Below are 22372 nucleotides of genomic sequence, written 5' to 3' on the forward strand. Positions count from 1 at the left end.
TTGCATTCTTTCAGAAATGTAGCTGGGTAATTATGTCATTGGCATCGGTGAGCCACTGTCAATATGTGACATATTGAAGTCGCGTTTGAATTTGCGCTTGTTTTTTTGCTTTCACTTTGCAATCGTGCGAACTGTGTATAGAGAGCGACAGCACTGATCTGTGAGTGATGATAATTTGTGCACCAATTCCTCTGACATCGTCTTATTAATCGTTAGCTTACTATGCAAACATGACAAGTGAAATCTCCCGCAGCAAGCTTAAACATGTGAGAGGTTGATCGCGCAGAGAATCGCTGAGCTTATGTGAGTGAGTGTGTAAAAGCATTTCAGTTCTGCTGAGCCAAATAAGACAGGTCAGGGTGAAGAAGTGACAGCCAAAGAAAAGCTTACCACAAAACGGAGAAGTTATGACAAATCAGACTATAAGGCAAAAAGAAAGTGCAGCTTTATGGTTTCATGGACAAAAGAATTTCTGTGGCTGCGATATGATGAGCTAAATAACCAGGGCTGCACATAAGTGGTCCGCAGGTGCGCATTCGCTGTCAAAATAAAAAACACGCACAAGGGTTAGGGTTAAATTTAAAAACTGTACTTTTGAGTTAAAATATATATTTATAATTTTAATAAATGACAAATTAAAAATGCATGAACATTTTTTTGTATCGAAAAAATATCGAACCGTGACACCAAAGTATCGAACCGAACCGAACCGTGAATTTTGTGTATCGTTGCACCCCTACCCTAATCATCGTCATCATCATCATCACACAACTTCTAAGCACTACAGCTACTATTACAACAAGACACGCCTGCACATGAACATGCACAACACTCAAGAGTGGAAAGTAATGGTCTGGCACATGTTCACATATGTGATGACGCTTCCTGGTTGTGACAGCTGTGCCACCTTAGAGGGTCGTTATGTGCTTAATCACTCTTCTCTCATTAACATAAATGAGTCTGGGTTGTGATCATTCCACTGCCATGATGGAAAACAATGATATGCTGCACTCACTGAGTGTCCCCAGGCATGTGTTCGGCAATTTGTCAGAACCTCAGAAGAGAACTAATGATGAAGGATCCATGGAAAACTTAATCCAGCTGCACAGCAATAATTACAAGGTGTTCATTAAAGTCCAACTGAGTCCCGAATATCAGGGTACATGACAAACCTAGGCAAGATACAGTACCAGCTGCATACATATCTGACAGCTGATATTGTTTTTTTTAGTAATTTGGCACATGTTGTGTTGTACAGAATATGACCGTTAAGTTATAAGACATTATGAGATATTGTTCTTGAGTTCAAAAGCCTGACCTCAATGCCTTCAACTTCTTGGATGAACCTGTAGCTGACTGACTGCAGAGCTTCAGGGGTCCAAGAATAAAACCAGTCGATGATTGTGGAGTTGATGAGGGCTGGAAAGTGACGAGCCCTAACCTGCAGAACACTGCCCACAGGAGAGAAACACAGGACTACCTGCAAAGAAGAAAGCAAAGAGAGAAAGTCTACCATGTGCACTAAAAGATTAGTAGAAACACACTTCATCAAAGAGTACACGTAGGAAAATCAACACAGGTCACAGACATTGAAATGATGCATCTCCAAAGGGAAACTGGCAGCAGCCTGGGCCCCCACTTTCAACACCTTGGCACATAGACAGGAGCTACATTCCCAGTTGGCTGGAGCAGACGGTGACGCTACCAGAGGCCCTGGCGCAAACACTAGCTGGATGGCATACATGTGTAGTGACTGAGAAAAGAATTTCCTTCCTTTTAACCCCCCCACTTTGTCAGGCTTGGTTAATTCAGCTTGTTAAACATATTTAGTAATATTAAACAGCAGCTGTGCTTTTAATTTCCCCAGCTCAAATCTAATGTATGTGTAAGAATTTCTCTTTATTTTAGTTTGTTTGTTTGGTAGCAGAATTTCTCTAAAAGTTATGAATGGATTTGCATGATAAATTTACCAGTAGTAGGATTTGACCCAGCCTGGAGGTGATTAACTTTTGGAGTCAATCCTGATCCAGATTGGGATCCGGGTGTTTTGGGGACGAAGACAGGGCAAAAATGAAACATTTCAATTCTTACTTTTTAACAGCTTATAATAAAATTGAAATGAGAAAAGAGAGAGGTTATTCCAGATGTTCTTCGGGATCCGGGCACTCAATTCATGCAGTGTATTTTCAGCCCTGAATTCATCCAGAGCTAATAATCTCACTTTTTAATGTCAGCCTTCAGTGCATAACTGGAACCTTTTAAAGGATCAGGGGGTAGTTGTTGTTGTAGAAGACAGATTACCATTAAAACTCTAACAGAACATGTTAAATTTAAATGCATTGGTGGATTAAAAAAAACATACGAAATCTGAAAGACTAAACCTTGAGCTGTAGTCCCACTCGATCTGTGAAAAATTTCCAACAGTTTTCCCTGTTGTCCAGAAGACCAAGGCCTCGCACATCAGCTCTCACCCCAGACACAATACTTTCAATCTCCTCCTCACTGAAAACCTCAGGAACTTCCCCTGTACAGCAAAACACAGTCATTATTACAGACTAGCAAATGCTAATGATGGATATTCAGAACAGAACAATCTTAGAGGCTGAATGCATTTGAAGTATGATTGTACTTCACAATCATAAAGAAAAAATGCTACATATACCGAACAGGTATATGAGTCAGGTGAACAGATGAAACAACACAGTGTAAATTAATTTGGAGTTTGGGTCTGACCTGATGCCAGAAAGTCATTAATAATGACCAGAAACCGGTCATCGGATATTTGTGCGTCACTCAGGAGCAAAGCCACACGCTTGTTCTGCACTCCAGCCTTCAGGAACAAACCGGCCAAATCCATCTACACAAAAACCACACAGGCCATGAATGGATAATATTCATATTGAGTGGCATGAAGATCAAACTGTTCAATAAATTCATCAATTGGATATCTAAAATCCCATGATTAACACTTTGATTTTTTAAGAGGCTTTTAAATGATAAATTGATAGGCTTACCTCATCAATAATGTATTAAAATATTGCCCAGTGTCTTTTAATAGTATCTGACAATTATTTTATGCATCACTGGAGGATCTCAGCAAAACTGAATTATATCAATATGCTGCATTCGGCGAGAAGGAAAGCTCATCTGGGTATTCTTTAAAGGCACCTTGATTTAAAGAACGTTTTTTCCTCTACATTTTCATAACCTGTGAAAGTCAAACAGTGGTTCATGTTCTTGGCTCTAATCTGTCACCAAGTATTTACCTTGAAGTCCTGGACTGTGTAACCTTTACTCAGAATAATTTGGAAGACTTCCACAGAGGATAGGTAGGCAGCCAGACGAGTCAGGCTTTGCTTCCCACTGCCCCCGACTCCGACCAGTAAGCCATGACCTCTTGGAGTTTCCAAGATACGACTGATGTGGCAGCTGGCAATAACACATCTCTTCATTATAGTTCTAATTATATTTACATCATATTATTTTTCCAGTATGACATAGTTTTATTATAACTATGATATTTATATGGAAACCAGCTCCACTTACACATGTTGCATGGCATCTTCAAACAACACTAGGTTCATGGCTGGATGAATCTCATTGTAGCTTTCCAGGGCATCCGTGAGGATGGTGCTGAGTGCAGACCAGTCTGTGACAGGGGTATAGGAGGCTTTCTCACCCATCTGGGCAAAGTGGCAATAAAGGAGGGGCTGCTTTTTCACCTTTATATCCTCCAGTCCCTAGAAGAAAACAGGAAACAGGCATAGTAATAATAATGGGTAAAGTTTTTATGTGATGATGAAAAGCAGCAGTTTATTCTGTTTCTCAAAAGCTGCTTTGCACCTCAAAACATTCTTGCATAGTCTCCAACTGGAACTTCTGAAAAAGCTGCAGGTCCTTTAGATCTACCAGTCTGTCTGAGTATACTCTGCAGGACTCGTGGAGCCACAACTGTGCCAGGTCAGCGCTGTCTTTCACATTCTCAGGTCCAGAGAAGAGGATGCCCTTAATTTCACATATCATATTAATATTTTACTTTTAATACACAAGTCAAGTTGTATGAGTGTTTACTATGGGCAATACCTGAAAGACATTTGACAGATCTCGAAGATTAAACGTGTAGTGAAACTTGATGGCTGTGGGCAGAAAATTATGAACCATCTTGTGGTGAAGAGTTATGGCTGCCTGAATGACAGCTGCAGCACTACTCTGAACAAGGGGACTGAAGAGCTGCTGCTTCAGATGACTACACAGGATCTGACTGAAGATCGACCTCTGAGCATCACATGGAGGAAAGTTCACTGCAAACACAGAGAAATGCCTCTGTAGAGAGCAAAGGCACACAAAAATTGCAAAATGTGTTTAGTATATATGTGTATAGATAACATCTTGCTTAGAAATGGGCTCTGTTAAACACCAAACACTGTGACAAATGTATGAATGTAGAAGTAGCAATCATTCTTGACACATATTGTGTTTTCTTTGTAGTAGCAGTAGTATGTATTAAGTAGTGGTATGAAGTCCCACACCAATAAAATAGAACCCCCATAATATCTTCACAATATAAAGCACTGTTGAAATCGAGCTCTTATTTGAGTAAACAAACAAACTTTGTTACATACTTTTTTTAACATTTGTGATGTGGTGACAATGGGCTAATTTTACAGAATAAGTAAATAAAATTGCCATTGCTTAACAAAGTATAAAAGTAAGTAACAAATATAAAACACTGTATGTCAGAATAAAGTAAAAGGTGCAGATGTAATGTCCCCATATGAGCATGTAGGGTCTCAGGAGATTAAATTTATCAACATTTAAAATTAGGTTCAAAACAGTTTCTGAAGATTAGAAAGCAATGAAAAAAGCATGATAATGCAGGATTTGTGCATTATTGCACATCCACTTTAATTTAGATTAATTTAAACTACAACTCAAACCATCAGCACTGCTCTGCATAACTATATTTTTTGAAAAATAGATTATGTTGGTATATACAACAGTTTTACCTGCTATCATACCTGTAATCTGGGGTTGATAATGAAAGTCCCAGCAGTTGGATTCATACAGGCAACATATTGGGTATTATGTATTTCTTTCAGGGTCAGTTTCTGTCTGTCATAACTGCAGAGAGAAGGAAATTGAAGAAGGTTTCAATGGCTAATCAAAAAAAAAAAAAAACTGTCACGAGATTACAGCTGAAAAACAGGTACTGTTTGTTCATATTGTTTGCAAGTTTTTTTTATTCTTGCATATGCTGTTATTCTATGTCTGTCCGTGCTCCTTAGAGAAACTATACAGAATCTCTGACTTGACTTGTTTTGGCTTGGTGTGTGCAGAGTCGTCTTACCAGTGCCCATAATCCAGATGTTGGCGTATAAGTGTGTGAGGCTGCACTGTGCCATAATTGTCCATAGCTGGCATGTTCATGTCATCTATAAAGTAGATCAGCCTTCTGTTGCCTACAGGGGAGTAGCTTCTGCCTGCTCTTTTCTCTAATGGTCGCTCTAAGATCGCTGCAACAGAAATAAACAAATGAACAGCAATAAAAACATTGACTGAACCAAATTTAACTAAGATTTTTAAAGATCAAAGATTTTTACTGGCAATTCACTACATGTATTGGACACACAGGATAATCGAAATACTGCTTCTCTCTCAACTTGGTGTAAATAAGAATTTAGAGTTAAGAAAGATAGAGGACATTCTAGGGAAAAATATAAAGTGACACCTACGTACAACAGTGCAGTTTTGAGAGATATAAATAAAATAAATAAATAAAGCAGTGTGTGAGTCGTGCACGGACATTAACAGTCATTGCCAGTAGGTGGTGCTACAGTTCATTGCATGTGCTACTCTGTTCCACATGACAATCAAAAACGCCACTCACCCTGCAACATGAGGGAGGAGGTGTAGTAGTTCAAAGGTACTTTTGTGGTCATGTAACTTTCTGACAGACAGTCTAACTTGTTCCTGACGAGTGCAGTCTTTCCCACTCCGGCATTCCCCACAAGCATCACTGGCTGTCTCCTCTCCAGCAACAAGTCCATGAAGTAGCGAAGACGCACGGTCTCTGCTGTGTGTACAAGAACAGCCTGCAATCATAGAAACAGCAGGAAGACACAGAACAGAAACACACATGCTTATTATGGCTTTCTTTGAGTGTGATTTATTGACAGACATGTGTTCAGTGAATTGTGCGTGATTTATAATTTCTTGTATTTCCCCTGAACGCCACAACTATTCTGTCATAATAGCATCATTTGCTCAGAACAAAACCCTACTAATTATGGCTCAGCAAGAGCCTTTGGAGCATTCACAGCTGTACACAGGAGCATAAAGAAAGACAAAAGAGCGTGGGTGATAGCTCAAGCCTTGTTGCTCATGCCTTCACCCCCACACAGTCTGGTATAGGGAGTACTGGATGGTAATCAGACACAGTGGCAAGCCTATCATCCATTCTAGCACCCCTGCCATAACCTCAGGATGTGACTTTACCCTCTCTTATTATGTTCACTGAGGCATACATACATTTTTAATATGACTGCATTGTTCATTTTTGGTTATTTTGCTGTAAGGAGGTTGCTTCTTTTGATTGTAAAGGTAATTATTTATAAAAACCACTTTGAAAAGTTTCCCTTTCTCTCTTGAGGGATCTACTCTGAGTTCTAGCAGTTTATAGGTATGTTCTTACCTGTAATGGTGTACAAGTGTCCATGTCAAAGGGTGGCACGGTGTCACTCCAGGGCAAAAACCGCCTGGTTTGATGGTCAAGGTAATAGTCGAACACTGTTCCCTGTGCTGGCAGTTTTACAGTCTTCATCTCTTTGGTCCACCACTGACTGAACTCCGCTCGATAATCACAGAGCTTATGAAGCAATGAAGCATACAGTGTTATGGATTAATTCACATCATGTCATTTAGACAGTTAAGCTTATTCTTGAAAAAACTGTCCTGTTTACCTGACATTTTTAATGAATTATTTTATTTTACAATAATAGTGCTAGAAAAAGTAAATAAAAATAATCCTATAACTGAGTAAACCAACCAATAGTACTGTCTAACTGCACTTGATGTTTAGTTCTGTGAAAATAAAATTAATTTCTGTTTGAAATATCACAGAATGAGAGACTTCTGAAGAGTATTTCACTGTCATGTCAAAGCTTATCTTTACAGCTGCTATAATGTACACAGCATGATGTAAAATTGACCTAAATTAAACTATATGAATACCTGATCTTGATACAAGGCCCCACCGAATGCCCAGATGCAGGCAAAGGTGAAATAGGTCTCATAGATTTCACGAGGGGATTCAGAAGGAACATTTTCTGGTGTCAGAAGGCAGTCGAGCAAAGTGCAGAGTGTCTGAATGAAAAGAAAGGCATATTATATTTCAGTTTTCTGCCAGTAGAGGTATACAAGGGAAGAAATAAATGCATTGCGCATGTTTCTGTGTCATATGCACCTGCACCATAGAGATCTCTGGAATGGAAGTGATTGTCTTGAAAGTGTTTTTCATCTGTTCTAGACAACGTGGAACGTATTTCTCAAACAGTATGGTGAGATGGGTTCTTTCAGTCTGCCGTTCTCTTTGGTCAATCCAGCTGGCAACGTACCTGAGCAGCAACCCAAATCCAGAAGATTACACAAAATTACCACAGAAAAGGTATCCGATATTAGATACTATGTGATTAATTTGAAGTCTGTGTAACTCACGGGTTCCAGCCCAGGTCCTGCTGGTTAACATAGAGGATACCTGCTCTGGACACAGTGGCAGGAGTCGCCATTCTTAGGTGACTGATTTCAAAAATCAGTCTCATAGATGAAGTAAGCGCCACACGTTCATTACTGGCTAGAGTCAGTACCTGAGAGACATTGTGAAACATTAATACTACGACATCTGAATGGCCAATATGATGGACAAGACTCTACCCAAATGATAAGAAAACACCCCCATATCTCATCAAGTATGACATGATTCATTGCTGTGGAAAAGAACCTCCAAGTACTCACACTTCAGGAGCTGATTGCTGAAGGAAGGGGAGAGAAACATCTTTTTCTATCTATACCACCTTGGTTGCTATGTGTCTACAATAGTGTATGAGTGAAAAGGAGGGAGGTACCTTGTTATCATCCATCACTGTGTTGAGTGATTCAATCCACATCGGATCAATGTCTCCATCCAACACAATCCACTTAGGTCCACTGTGGGAGATGTTTGCCTGCTCTCGCATCAGTGATGAAAGCAAACCTAGCAAACAGGAATTTGGGGTGCATAGAACAAGAGTGAGATTTGGTCTTTTTGTTGAGGTTTTGCTATCTTGTTTTTAATGCATTTTTTTTTTTACCATCTTTCCATTCTCGAGTTGCAGGATGGATGAAGCCAAATAGCTCATTTCTGTCTATTGCTTTTGGGTTGAGGTCATTCCATACAGGCTTCCTTTTCAGGTTTACATAAGTTTTATGGAGAACTCTCAATATCTGTTAATAAAAATACCAGCACTTTACCATTCATATTTATGTTACAAATTCAGCTGAACATTTATTTAGACAGCAAGTGACACAGAAAAAAAATCTAACCTGACTTTTTCCAGTCCCTGCATTTCCAACAACAAAGACAGAGTGACGTACAGCCATGAGCTCCTCCAGCTGCACCACCTAACAAAAATAAAGGTGCTTAAAAGAGGGTTCTTTAATCCTTTTTAGAGTAGGTATGAACAGATTCATCTCAAACCTTGAGGATAAATGTCTCCTCTGGCTGCAGCCGAAGATTAAGTGTAGTCTTTCGAATGGCCTTTTCAAATTCTAGGTCTCTTTCTCGTTCTACTTCCATGTCTGGGAACAGGTCTCCCAGCAGTCCCATGAAGATAGGCACATCCTCTGTCACAATTTTAGACATGTTGAAGTCCCGCAGTGCACGCATCAACACCTTGGTATTAAAATGAGTATGAGATCAAATATCAGCGTGAGATATTAGATAAAATATGACATAAAATGCACATATCAGTTCACCTGATCCTCTACTCTTGTTTTGTCTCTTCTTCTCAATGCCCCTGCCAGAACCAGAACAGACTTGACAGCACGCAAACCCCAATCATAGTGGTCCTGATAAACAAAAAATAACAAAAGAAAATGAAAATGTGCATTCCCACGTTTACACTAACCATAAATCCAAACAAACTCCTAGTGCTTTGCTGTGCTCCTGAGGCAAATCTAGAAAGATTTATTACTGGTGCCCTCTGTTCTAATTCAACAATGTGAAATGTTACAGAGCTACTAAGTGTCTTACTCATACCTGCTTGGAGAGCAGTTCCTTGCAGAGAGTGTACAGAGTGATGAACTTCTTGGCTAAAAGCTTAGCATCACGGAAGCCTTCTGCCACGAGCATGATCTCACAAATGAGTTCAGTGTCTGGCACCACCATGGCACAGGGCCTACAGGAGGACAGACAAAGCACACGGTGAACTCTCTGCTGAAAAATGACATTTTATATATATTTAAAAAGGTGGGTGCATCATTCCCACCTGAAAAGAGACTTGAGGTTCTCAGGTAGCTCCGTCCTCCCTGCATAGCCAGGATTCATAGTTATGAAAATCCCAACCGAGTGTTTTAAAGCAATGTTCTTGTCGAGGAACAGGAACCTGTGAGGTGGCACACACTGTTAACTTATTTTTTAAGTAAAATTAACATGATGTAAACTTCATGTATTCTTCTTCAATTACCCACCTTTCCTTTTTAGATCGAATGGCGTCCTGAATGGTTTTAACCTGCACTGCTACAACCGACAGAACATCCACGGGGATACGATTGAATTCATCAAAGCAGCCCCATGCTCCAGTCTGTGCCAGACCCTTGTAAATATTTCCAATGGACTAAACATAAAAATAAGCATCACAGAAATTTTGCATTAAAATATATTTCTTTACTGAAACCTCTAAATGAAAACATAAACTGACCAATGGCAATAACTCTGATGTAGGGAATTTCGCACCTTGTAGTCCATCTGTTCAGAACAATTGAAGACGTATACCATGACACCCATGGCTCTGCCAAGATCCTTTGTGGTCTCAGTCTTCCCTGTTCCAGCAGGGCCTGACGGGGCCCCACTCATGTTCAGGTGGAGTGACTGAGTCAAGGTGATGTAACACCTACAATGTGAAAGGTGAACATAATTTTTTTTACACAATTAATGTTGTGTATTGTCTGCAAAGAGTAAAAGCAGATAAGCATAAGTAGAAAACACAGAGAAGAGTCAGAGAGGGAGGACATGCAGATGGTCTAAGTGACAGAAGAGGGTGAGATGGAGGCAGATAATCTCACTTAAGAGAGCAGCCAAAGGAAAAACAATAAGAGTCACCGGTCTGTCAGAGGAGTGATGACCAGACGTGGTGTATTTCCAAGATACTCATAAGAGTAAATGAACTGAGCATCACAGATGTTGATGTAGCAGTGGCGAAGCTGCTCACTCCAGTAATGTCGAAGCTGGGAAAGCCATGGGAAGGCCTGTGAGGTGGTGACCTGTAAACACACATGGCTCATATCAAACGTCATCAATGAAAAATGCCACACAAATACTGAGATGCTATGACTATTTTCTTTAAAAGAATTATATCTTTGAGTGTGCCACGTTACGATATCAGTTAGTCAAATTCCAACTCAAGCTGTTTTAAATTAATAAAAAAAGTAATTTGTTCTGCACACATACAGTAAGAGTAAAGCTTGCCATAATACCAAAGTTAGCTCAATCAGACTAAAATGAGATGGCATGCAAGAAGTTATTCATTTGTTTTAACCTTTTTAGCAATGAGGCTGGCAACAATGTCTCTGGCATGGACATCAATGGTGCATACAGTCATGATCTTTTGCCTGTCTCCTGAGCTCAGCTCTCCAAGTAGCATGCCAATCAGCATGTTGAGTTGAGAAACCTATAGGTGGGAAACAACAACTTCAAAGCAAAGAGGAGAAGAGAGTAACACAAATTCACACAGGAGATCATTTCCCTCAAACTGATATTAACATTTCTTTTTTTCCTGTCACTTGCAGGTCATTTACCAGCATTACACGAATGTCTACTTTACATATGATCAAAAGCAGTCTAGTGTTCTTGTTTTTACTAAAAGATAATTGGAAATCATTTGTTCCTGTTCCTGTGTGACAGCAGATCCAATCAATGCAATGCCGTGGGTTGATGGGGGAGAGGGAGATTATTCAAACAGCAGCCAAGGACATGTTAACCTTTAATGGTACCGATGAAAGTGACAAGAGTGATAAAACAACTCTGATCAGAGTCGACGGTGAGGCTCCTGAAGCCCAAGTCAGGTCAGATCATATGCACAGTATATGCAGACACTATGTATAATACAGATCATTGAACACAGCATGTCGAGAGCATGACATCAAATCGAAACTTTCTTTTCTTTGAAAATATCACATTAACCTTAAAAAACATTAATATATGACAAACACCTTTTAATGGCAAAACTATTTTGCCACTATTTAAAACTAAAGCCTTAAAATGTCAGTTAAGCTCCCATACCTGTTTTTTATTGTAGTCTTTTAGCGCCGACTCAAATCCTTCTTCCAGTCTTTTGAACACAAGTTCCATATCATTAGTCCACCAGATCTGTGATCCAGCGAGAGCAACTTGGGCAGGGAAATCGAGAATCCACTGCTCTCTGGGTCTGTCCTCGTACACGGACACAGCCTCGGATAGGTGACCCTTGACACATTCCTTCATAGACTCTTCGAGACGACTGAGCCATGCCTCAACCTAACGGGAAGTATTTTTTTTAAACAAACGATTCAGCTACTTTGTGATGTGTGATCGATAATTTACATTCGCTGATGATGAATATGATCTTACCGGCCCGCAACACAAACATTCAGTCTGGAATGGCACAAATTCCCTCTCTTTGCTATACATGCCCACAGCAACTTTAGGATTACTCAGCTGCTCGTTTTTGCTGAACTCAAGATCAGTCAAGTTGTCAAAAATCTTTGAGAGATGGATGGTCACCTACAAAAGACAGTCAGTCGTATTTGCGCATGATAGACACATTAAGCACAGCAATTATTACGCAGGCTAGACACTAAAATAAAATAAAAGGATTTGCATGTTTCAACTCTAAACGGGTGCTCAAACACTTTTTACTACAAGCTACATTTGCCCATTTAGACACACATTCACCCTTCAAGTTTTTTTCTGTCATGCACACACTCTGATGGATGCATCAGGAGCAATTTGGGGTACAGTATCCTCCCCACAGAAACCTGAACATGTGAGGATCTGGAGACCAAAGCACAGACCTTCTGACTTGATGGGCAAACAACTAATTTTGTTTAAAAAATCCCTGCATAACAAACTCAAAAATAAACAACCTATCTTAGACCAAATGCATATGCATGCGTAAGTACTATAAATGCACAGTGCACTCAAGCGTTTTGAAAGTCCCTATTGGACAGGCCTACACCCCAGGGGACCTGTCCATAACGCCAATGCTGCCTTCTGATAATTGAATGACCTGCTCTATATCCTGAGCCACAGCTGCCCCAAAGAAGGGAAAGTTTACTGAATTTACTTCTCTGGGACGACTTCCTTTAGAGAGGATGTCCAACAAGTCTGCGGATGAAATAAAGTAGAATCGTGGAAATGCGAGTCTTTTTGTTTCCAGGTATTCAGTAAGAGCTTTTTCACATAATGCCAGCCTGTCGGAAAGATTGAATAGGATCAGTAAGCAGGAAACCTTTAAGCGTGTAACACAAGTTTGATGAAAACAGCATGAACCTTTTTTGTAGATCCTCTAACTTCTCCAGTAGATGAGGTTTGTTAGTGGCCTCAATTACATTTTTAATGATGGCACTGCCCAACATTAGCTCCTGACAGAACAAAAATTCCCATTGTTACAAATGGTGACAAGAACATAATTTGCAGCTCTACACAAACTGTGTATACATGCAGACCTGAAATTCTGCATCTATTGCTTTGAATCTGTGTGTATCTGCAGGCAGTTGCTGGCAAATGTCATCACAGCCTTTGAAAATGCTTTCAAGGTAGGCCCATGTCCTTTGGACCTCCATCCAGACCATGAACACAGAGTCAGCCACCGTCAACTGTTTTTGTAGTTCCACTACCTGGTGCAGGAAGTGATCTGTGTGCTTATTCTGAAAGACACTCTGGAGCTGAACCTTGAGAATAAGGGAAAAGAAGAATAAGCATAAAGAATGTGCTCTAATGTAAAATTAAAGTGCAGCAGATAGAATCAAACCTATCCTAAAGAAAAAACACATTTTCAGAATTGGACACCATTACACGTATCAGCTGCATTTGTAAACATCTTCTACCTCATCAGCATGCCAAGCCAAGTCAAATTTAAATATTTAAACAAAGATGGAGGCACTAAAGTGTCAGGAGTTCTAATTGCTGGCTGTAACCCCCTCAACGCATCTGGTGTACATGTTCAAAGATCGCCACGGTGCAACAATGCCCTGTGTTGTCCAGAAGCTATAAATCTTGGGACTCAATAGGGACCTTTCTGCTCTCAGCCATGCTATTAGACACTCAAATGGGGAAGGCACGTCTGTGATCTCATCTCTATTCAGCACTTAACTATCAGAGATTCTCACAGACAGCTGATCTTGAGAACAAGCTCTTGTTCTTTTGTAAAATAACTTACAGTAACTTAAGACATCTACCTGATGATCCTCAAGAGTTTCAATGAGTTGTTCATCACATTTAAGCAGTGGCACAGAGGTCTGGTAATGCTCTTCATATGAAAACTCCATTGACATCCACGTCTGACTTATTTCTGTTACAACCTGAAATATAAACAGTGAATAGTGTTGATAGCAAATAGAAGTTTACCAATAAACTAACTTCACAAAAAGTGCTATTAGTACAGCTGCATGTCTTATTTATTTGTTTAGCACATCTCTTTAATGTGAAATTCTGTTTCTAATAACTTCCAAGGGGGGTAGGGACTAATAAGTGTATACTTCTGCATACTCCTTTTCAAACAAAAGAATGGAATGATATTTTGTAATGATTGTGAAGGCACATGTTTGAAATAAAAATGAACTGAACTGAACTGAATTGAAAATATGTCCAACATGTTTGTGTTCATAGCTGAAGAAAAACCTTCTCTATTGCCATCTCTTTGACTGCCTTTTCCACTATGTTGCGGACTTCATCTTCAAACAAATGGAGCTGTAAAACCAACAGGTCCTCCAAAGTGGTACTATCTGTCACAGTGAAATCCATCTATAAAAATAGTAAAAAAGTGTAACATGTTTATTAAGCAAAGCAAAATATACAACGAGATCTCCTACAAAAAGGCCTCTGCTTTATGAATTTATGCACCTGTGTTGTTCTAATTAGCTGGACCCAGTGACGCTCTCGTATTGCCGGGTTCTGCAGTTGACTCACAGCCTGCAGTGACGTCAACAAGTTCTTTACATAAAGGTCTAATCCAGAATACACATCCCACAAGCGAGCTTCTTTGTCAAGCTTTTGTATGTCCTACACAAACAGAAGGTAGGTAAACATAATTAGTTATTAGGGGCATCTGTTACAAACAGCAATGGCGCGTGACAGCAAGACAGCAGGAGAGATGAGCTGGTGTGATGTAGCACTGTTGGTGACCTTACCTTGGCAAGCCTCCTCAATTCTGCATCCATCTGGTCCACGTTTATCTGCCTCCATTTGGTCATTGTCCAGTTTTCCACACTGCTCTGTATAGATAAAGACACATGGAGAAGGGTCAGTGGGTTAAGGCTATTTAATAGGGACATTTAGAGGCTACAGGGTATTCAAAGTCTCAAAGAGGACAGCCAGGTCAAGTCATTTATGTATTGGGGTATTGTGGTAGGGTGATGAGACCTAGAGTTGTTTTTTTGTTTTTTCAATTTCCCCATGAAAAAAATGACATTTAAAAATCACTGATAAATCAACCTACTTGCACATATACAACAATGTCCCACAGTTCTTTGAGAATCGTAATCTCTCGCCTGCAGAGCTTGATGTCTCTGTAGTCAGAAATGGAAACATCAAGTAGACTGGCAGACTCTTGCAGCTCTGCTACTTCTCTCTCCATATCCCGGATTGCTTTTTCTGACTAGAAAACAAATGGCAGTTGTCATCCAAAAAGGTCAAATAAAATGCTGTTTTAATCCGATAGTCAAGCAATGATTAAAAACCTACTTTCTCAAGACTACTGTAAGGATTTACTGCCTTGTAACTGAAGGGTGCCATTGCTCTGAACATGTCTCTGAACTGGGTTTGTTTCACCTGAAAAAAATGTTCATGTTGCTTAACGTATGTTACAATAGTTTCTACACTGTACAATTTTAGTTTTCTCATATGATCACCTCAAAATCCATGCACTGTCTTCTTAAAACCATCACTTCTGTATTCTTCATGGGTGCCACCTCGTGCCTTACTCTTAGGGCCAGTTTTTTAGCCCCACTCCATTTCTCTGGAAGTTCCTGTTGACAAAACTACAGTTATCACTCGGAGCACGAAAGTACACATAATGAATATAGTAATCTGATTCTTTGTGGATAAATTACTGTTTATGATTACATTGCTGTAGTTGGCTCACTCTTTTCCTACCTCCATTTGCCAGTAGATATGGTCTGGTATGGTCACACCATATTGTTCCAGGAGGATCACTGTTTCTCTAAGAGGCTCAAACATCTTGTCTGTGGCATTCTGTCTGTCCTTTACAGCTAACAGGTGACTCATCACTTCCACAAAGCCATGGTTGTCATCTTTAGCTATAGGTTGTCTTAGCCCTTCAACAGTAGCTTGGATAAACTTCTGCAGCTCATCAAGACTGAGTGGGAAAAGTTAGAGTAAGAACAACTGATCCTACAAATTTGCCAGAACTTAAAATCTATGCCAATAAAATTTACCTGTGGGTGACATTGTTCAAGAGATGCTCTTTGAAGAGCCAGCTCCACCTTTTTAGTGTGTTAAGAAGGCTGACTTTAAAGTGCTTGATGTCCACCCGAAACCAACCATCAAAAACTCTGAAGTCTTCAAAATGGGAAATTTCATCATGCAGATCCTCATAATAATCGATCTATAAAATTAAAACCACAACAGGCATTGAAATTAAAAATAAAAAACAAAAATAAAACTCAAACTCCCGTGAATTGCAAGAATTTAGCCCAGAGTTTAAACATTTTTTACTTGTTCTTTGAAGTTATTGATTGTAGGAGGATTGTCAGGGAGTGCATCTCCTGTACAGGCTTCCATCTCCTCTGATGTGAGTGCACGTCCATACAGGAGAAACTGCCTGAGAAACTCTGCCCTGTCATCTTGCCACAGATGAGTATAACAATCAAACTTTGTCTGGTAATTTATTGCTTTCTTCTGGACGTTCTCCACTCGTTCCATTATTTCCTGTCTCAGGTCCAGCAAGTCTAGCATGCCATCCATTACATCCTGTAAGAGTTATATTACATCAAACAAAACATCAGGAATAGCTACCATTTGTAGAAGAAAACACAGCAATGAGTTTGGCAAGTTTAGTACACCAAGGAAATACATGTTTCCATTTTTCACATATTTTAAATTTAGCAATGTGCAAATATGACATTGTGAAATTAGACTGCGACTGATAACACCCTGGATGTAACAGTACTTCACTTATAACACAGCAACACAGTCTACCACTATTCTCCTTTTGACAGGGAGGCTGTACTCTTCGCTCTAGTAGGAACATATTTACGATGTAATCTGGGAACATTTTAGCACATATAAAAGTACAATGACAAATAATAACTAGCAAGTCATTCAAATTGTGCAATTCTAAAAGTGTGACTTTTGCAGTAAAAGCAGAGAAGACATCTCCTAGTTTTTGTCAAGTGTATAAGAAGCCTGTGCTAATTCAAACATAAAAGAAGCGTACCTGATAGGTCTCCATGCTAAGATGAGCAGCCACTCTCCTGATATTCACTGAAGTCTTGAATACATCTGCAACCAGCCCCTCTATCAGTTCATATAGGCTATCTCCTGCATCTTTCTCCATTGAGGGACAGAAAGTCATCTTTGAGCCATTGAGGATTAGCTTCGCCTCAAACAGTGGAGTCTGGTTCAGGCCTGCCTCCATGTTTTCCACGAGGAAATGAAGAGAGCGACTGATGTAGCTGAAGAGCCCTTCAACAACCATGTCATCCAAATATTCCAGGTAGCACTGCCACTCTTCTGAATCCGGATCAGCATGGAAAAGAACCATGTTCTCCTGAGTAGAAGTAGAGTATTAGAATAATATTTAGCTTCTGCTTGTAATAATTTCTATTTCACGTGATTTTTGAAGCTCTGCTTGGGGGGATTTATCTATTCCACAACAACTGGAGTAATTTTATTTTATTGGCTTCTTAAGTGCTTAAATATGTTAATACTATTTATATCAAGAAAAATACTTCCAGAATGTCAGAGTAAAAAGATGATTGTGATTATAATTAAAAGTTTTTAAGCTAAGAGCATTAGCAGCTCCATGTTGCATAAAAAATAATGTTAAACAATACAGGACATACACCAAAGAACTTAGATTTGAATCTATGGTATCATATGCAAGTCATCTTCATAATGAAACTAATGTGATGTTTAATTAAGCTGCACATAAACTCAAGGTTTAAATAAAATGAACAAAAAGTAACTAAACAAGGTTTTAAACTGTCAGTGAACAGAACCAATAATGTGCTTTAATCTAATCAAGGTGAATGCTGTTTTTAACCATACCAACAGAAACATACATGTTTCAGTGCTTACTTAGCTATTCACAGAAAATCTATAATGGCTCAGTTACTCTTCACAGATCCAGCCACACACACCTGCACCAGCCCATGTATATAGTCTCCATCATTCTTCATGGAGCTGTACTTCTTCCTGAAAGAGTCTCCTTTCTCGTCCAGTTGTATGAGTGAACCTTTTTTGTTGTCCTTTCTGCAAAACATGGCCTGTTTGCTCCATCTCTTCATCACACACTGAATGGCATCACAGTTTTCCCTCACTCTATTAACTCGACAGACAAGGTCTTGTACAAGGTGTTTGGTGTTGTTGATGAAGCTCCAGCAGTCCTCGTCCTGCCACGTCAAGCTGGTCTCTGCTCTCGACAGCTGCAGGTCTACTGACTCCAGCTCAGCTCTGATGAGAGGGAGTTCCACCTCTAACACTGTCTGCTTAAGCTCGTTGTACCACTGTACTAACAGCTGCAAACCGTTCACATACTGAAAAATACAAATGTGAGCAAATGATGCATTTAGGGCCAATAAAAAATAAAAAATAAAACAAAACTGCTGTTTAACTTTGATGGGTGACCTTGTGTGGCCCAGTTCTAAAATGATTTTTCAAACCTTTGTGAACATTTCACGCTTCTCAAAAAGAGCCAGTGCATCTGGAGGTATGGTGATCTCACTCACAGTCTGAAAATACTTCACATCCTTTAAGGCCTCAGTCAGCTGAGAAGTAAAAGAAATTACTGATTAATTTAATTGAATTAATTTAAATGTAATACTATAATTACTGTAGCATTTTTATGTATATATGCCTTTTCTCCTCCTTAATGAATGGACTGATCTGAAGAAAACCTTGCACGAACATCATCACACATGCAGCTTAAGGGTCATCAAAATTGACATTCACAACAAAATTTTGTTTGACCACTAAATACATAAAGTATTATTTAAAATGCACCCCAGGCCTGGCAGAAACTGCCAGTAATGCAGGTAATCACTAGTAATAGCTTGTAATAATAATAAAAATTCGGATTCATTTATTTTACACACAAAAGTCAAAGGCATCAGTAAGTGGCATTTTAGCTGAAAACATCCAGAAATAAGGTACTGCAGAGGGGCAGCAGCACTAAAAGCCTTGTCAGTTCAGTTCAAATCAATTTTATTTACACAGCGCCAAATAGCAACAAGACTCGTCTCAAGAAGTTGTATATTGTAAGGTTGACCCAACAATAATACAACAGAGAGAAACCCAACAGTCATATGACCCCCTATGAGCAAGTGCTCTGGCGACAGTGATTCCACAGAAGAGATGCCTGAAAATTGAAGGCTCTCCCTCCCATTTTACTTTTAAATACATGTAAGCCTACAGAACTCCATAATTAACCTTAGTGAAGAGGGCACTCCATTTACATGGACAAACTGGAGTGTATTAGATAGATATGATTCTGATTAACTAACACAGCTGGGTCAAGAGATGGCTTTTTAAGTAACGGTTGAACTACTGCCAGCTTGAAGGCCTGTGGTACATAGCCAATTATTATAGATAGGTTGATCATATTTAAGATTGAAGCATAACATCATGGTAAGAATTCTTTGAGCAGTCTTGTAGGAATGAGGTCTAAAAGACACGTTGATGGTTTGGAGGAAGTAATTACTGAAGTTAACTCAGAAAGATCAATTGGAGTAAAAGATACTAAATAAATGTAGATAATGTTACATCTGTGAGATGATTTTGAGTAAGGTTTAAATTTTTATTTGTGAACAAATTCAAGGAATCATTACTAGTTAATGTTAACAGAGCTCTGACTTTTTGTCAGCCAGACTACAGTGCTGAGGAGAAATATAGGGTTATTCTTTATTTTCTTCAATCAATGATGAATATTAAGATGTTCCAGCTCTACAGAGGGCTTTTTTTTTTTTTACAAAGCAGCAAACAACTTTTAGGCTAAATGATGATCTTCTAAATTTGTGATACACCATTTCCTCTCCAGCTTACAAGGTGCATTAATGCATTTGAGAATTATATTCCTTTTTCACAGGAGCTACAGCATACAGAGCCACACATATTGAAGAAATAAAATTATTAACAAGACCTCTGTCGGAGTGACATTCAGGAGTAAAAGTCAGTGAATTATATAATTAAACCTATTTACAGCACTTTCAGAAAGATATCTGTGTTGAAATCTATTCCTCACTGCTGTGTAATCAATTATTGTAAATGTACGTTATTAGAAAATGATCAGACAAGAGAGGGCTTTCAGAAAACACTTGTGCTTACTTAAATGTTCAGTTTCTATGCCACATGTTAGAACAAAATCTAGAGTGTGATTAAAGTGGTGGGTGGGTTGTCTAATAGCACACCCACCTCCACGTCCAGAAGAGTGAGGCTTCTATATCTACAAAAGCCTGGTCATGTCTAACTTGAACAAAAAAAAAAAAATCTATATTCCTGTCCTTGATTATGTATAAGTAATACTCTGCTACTGATAAAGCAGGTATGCGAAAGCATAAACATTGATATGCTGTGAGTAGGTAATGGGTAAATGGTAAATGGCCTGTATTTGTATAGCGCTTTTACTAGTCCCCCCTAGGGACCCCAAAGCGCTTTACACAGCTTTGAGCCACGATCGCCCGATCTGATCACGATCTGAAATTGACATGAAGAGGATCAAGGAAGACTACAAGAAGAATTATGGCAAAACACTCTACCAGGACATTCTGGATGACACCGCAGATGATTACGAGAAGAAGTACTATTAATTCTGGTGCAGAATTATTGGTACTATCAACACCAGGTTGCCAGGGCAACAATGTTTGTTGTGATGGTGTTGGCACCTATCAGGGAAAACTTTGTATCAATTTACAGAAAAAAAATTAAGGAATAAAATAACTAAATATGGAAATGTGCTCCTTCCACTGCAACACTGCTACTATTTTTGTACTTTGCAAACTGTGTCAGCAGTATGATTAAAAGTTTGAGGTAAGAAATAATGATTCTTGGATCATTTGAATTGTATTCTTTGAGAAGTTTTTAGGGATCTTGAGGGTGCCTTAGCAGTGGGCCACTGCATGCTCTCAGTCAAAGAGTAAGTTGAGCATTGAAAGGTGTACACTTTCATATTTCCATGAAATTGGTTACCTTTGGATTAAAGTTGACCGAAATCAGGCCAGAAGAGGTATTTCTGGAGATAAGTGGCTGGTTCAGGTTAATCAGGCACGTCTGTTCTAAGCCACAGCACCAGTCAGAGTAAATGTCCTTCTCAAACTGGTCTAGTAGATTCAAGATCTCTGTGTACATGCTGTACTCGGTAACCATGTCTACTCCTTCTGCAGGCCTGGAAATATGAAAAATAAATCTCTTTCTGTTCAATAATATAATCAATAAAGACAAGAAGTGTAACTTATGCTTAGAACATATTCTAATTTTTGTTTTTACTGACTTGCCAAAAAGCAATCTGAATTTTTCCCACGGTCTTTGAATGCGTTCTCTGAGCATTTTTGCCCACTTGAAAGCTCCAGATGTGTGTGCCATGTTCTTCACCAGACTAGTTTCCATCTGTAAACACAGTGAGATTATAGAAAAAAAATCTAATTAACAATATCTATTGTGCAGTGAATGCATACTGCTAGTATCCAGTTTTAGCTTGGAGTACCTGATTAAGCTGTAATTTCAATAGATGTTTACACGTCTCCAGCTCTTCTCTGAAATGTTGCTGTAGCAGAAGGAAGTTGGGACCAAATATCTGTCTAATCTGTCTTTTCTCCAGGAAGGGTCCAGCAATAGTTAGCATCTACGGGCCGAAACACTCTGAGTCTTTGTTGTTCACCATTCACTTGGTAAATAATGCATTGCCACACTAGCATGCAGTCTTACTTACTTTCATTGCTGACTCGAGGCCTGAACAATCCTTGAAAGCCAAACACAGAAAGCGAGCAAGGCGGCATTCAATGTCCGCAATCTTAATCTTGAAATTCTTATACTCACTTTCAAAACCCTAATGAGAGAAACAACAGTTCAACAGTATTTAATGATGAACACTAGTGCATCCATGTGTATTATAATAATATTAAATAATCCTTATGATTATTATTATAAATCCCAAAAAATCTTTATTAATAGTATCACCTGAGAGTTCAAGTCAAGCAGGCAGTTTTTACTGTGGATCAGTGCTTGGCAGAGGTCACTGAAATCTTTGTGCATCTTAGCAGCATGCTCACTGTAGAGTTTCCCTTTAGTTCCACCAAATTGCAACTTTTCCATTCTCTTATAGTGTAGCATGATTTCAAAGAATTCCTATCAGGAAAAAAATGATCAGGAAACAAAATCACGCACAACATTACTATGACAACCAATAAAGCAAAAATATTATCTCACCTCAAGCTGTTTCATACGATTAAAGAACTGGTTGAAACGTGAGAAAATCAAAGCAGCTGGAAAATCCCAGGGTGCATGTTTCACTTGGCTGGCAAGTCTTTCCCTCTGGGTCTGGTAACTGTCTTTGAAACACCTACAAACCTTTATGACTCTCGTTACCATTTGTAGACTTTCCTCTGGATCCTCTCTGAGAAGCAGATCTGCAGAGAGGTATGTAGAAGCCTACAGGGAATAAGTTTTTGTATCTGTGAATTTGTTCAT

At 39.2% G+C, this 22372-nt stretch overlaps 1 protein-coding gene across 1 annotated transcript in view; it reads right to left on the reverse strand.

Moving 5' to 3' along the window:
• LOC308406095 (dynein axonemal heavy chain 11) overlaps positions 1 to 22372 on the reverse strand; it is a 41805-nt gene that overhangs the window by 17312 nt on the left and 2121 nt on the right. Inside the window, exons 7-55 of the mRNA XM_080896927.1 lie at positions 22112 to 22333; positions 21863 to 22030; positions 21615 to 21731; positions 21390 to 21527; positions 21177 to 21292; positions 20876 to 21071; positions 18355 to 18459; positions 17833 to 18228; positions 16908 to 17240; positions 16187 to 16441; positions 15907 to 16076; positions 15605 to 15827; positions 15361 to 15477; positions 15194 to 15280; positions 14949 to 15107; positions 14641 to 14724; positions 14354 to 14512; positions 14132 to 14254; positions 13690 to 13812; positions 12958 to 13182; positions 12782 to 12873; positions 12576 to 12702; positions 11861 to 12013; positions 11534 to 11767; positions 10791 to 10922; positions 10355 to 10515; positions 9989 to 10145; positions 9724 to 9869; positions 9522 to 9638; positions 9293 to 9431; positions 9010 to 9102; positions 8732 to 8926; positions 8578 to 8655; positions 8346 to 8478; positions 8121 to 8248; positions 7714 to 7862; positions 7463 to 7613; positions 7231 to 7362; positions 6692 to 6865; positions 5888 to 6092; positions 5348 to 5513; positions 5019 to 5121; positions 4084 to 4323; positions 3844 to 4005; positions 3547 to 3740; positions 3267 to 3429; positions 2734 to 2857; positions 2382 to 2524; positions 1319 to 1480 (exon numbers count right to left, since the gene is read on the reverse strand). Coding sequence (XP_080753053.1) covers positions 1319 to 1480; positions 2382 to 2524; positions 2734 to 2857; positions 3267 to 3429; positions 3547 to 3740; positions 3844 to 4005; positions 4084 to 4323; positions 5019 to 5121; positions 5348 to 5513; positions 5888 to 6092; positions 6692 to 6865; positions 7231 to 7362; positions 7463 to 7613; positions 7714 to 7862; positions 8121 to 8248; positions 8346 to 8478; positions 8578 to 8655; positions 8732 to 8926; positions 9010 to 9102; positions 9293 to 9431; positions 9522 to 9638; positions 9724 to 9869; positions 9989 to 10145; positions 10355 to 10515; positions 10791 to 10922; positions 11534 to 11767; positions 11861 to 12013; positions 12576 to 12702; positions 12782 to 12873; positions 12958 to 13182; positions 13690 to 13812; positions 14132 to 14254; positions 14354 to 14512; positions 14641 to 14724; positions 14949 to 15107; positions 15194 to 15280; positions 15361 to 15477; positions 15605 to 15827; positions 15907 to 16076; positions 16187 to 16441; positions 16908 to 17240; positions 17833 to 18228; positions 18355 to 18459; positions 20876 to 21071; positions 21177 to 21292; positions 21390 to 21527; positions 21615 to 21731; positions 21863 to 22030; positions 22112 to 22333 — 7869 coding nt within the window. The remainder of the gene's footprint in view (positions 1 to 1318; positions 1481 to 2381; positions 2525 to 2733; positions 2858 to 3266; positions 3430 to 3546; positions 3741 to 3843; positions 4006 to 4083; positions 4324 to 5018; positions 5122 to 5347; positions 5514 to 5887; positions 6093 to 6691; positions 6866 to 7230; positions 7363 to 7462; positions 7614 to 7713; positions 7863 to 8120; positions 8249 to 8345; positions 8479 to 8577; positions 8656 to 8731; positions 8927 to 9009; positions 9103 to 9292; positions 9432 to 9521; positions 9639 to 9723; positions 9870 to 9988; positions 10146 to 10354; positions 10516 to 10790; positions 10923 to 11533; positions 11768 to 11860; positions 12014 to 12575; positions 12703 to 12781; positions 12874 to 12957; positions 13183 to 13689; positions 13813 to 14131; positions 14255 to 14353; positions 14513 to 14640; positions 14725 to 14948; positions 15108 to 15193; positions 15281 to 15360; positions 15478 to 15604; positions 15828 to 15906; positions 16077 to 16186; positions 16442 to 16907; positions 17241 to 17832; positions 18229 to 18354; positions 18460 to 20875; positions 21072 to 21176; positions 21293 to 21389; positions 21528 to 21614; positions 21732 to 21862; positions 22031 to 22111; positions 22334 to 22372) is intronic.

Source organism: Rhamphochromis sp. 'chilingali', assembly GCF_963969265.1.
Source record: "Rhamphochromis sp. 'chilingali' genome assembly, chromosome: 11".
Lineage (NCBI taxonomy): Eukaryota > Metazoa > Chordata > Actinopteri > Cichliformes > Cichlidae > Rhamphochromis > Rhamphochromis sp. 'chilingali'.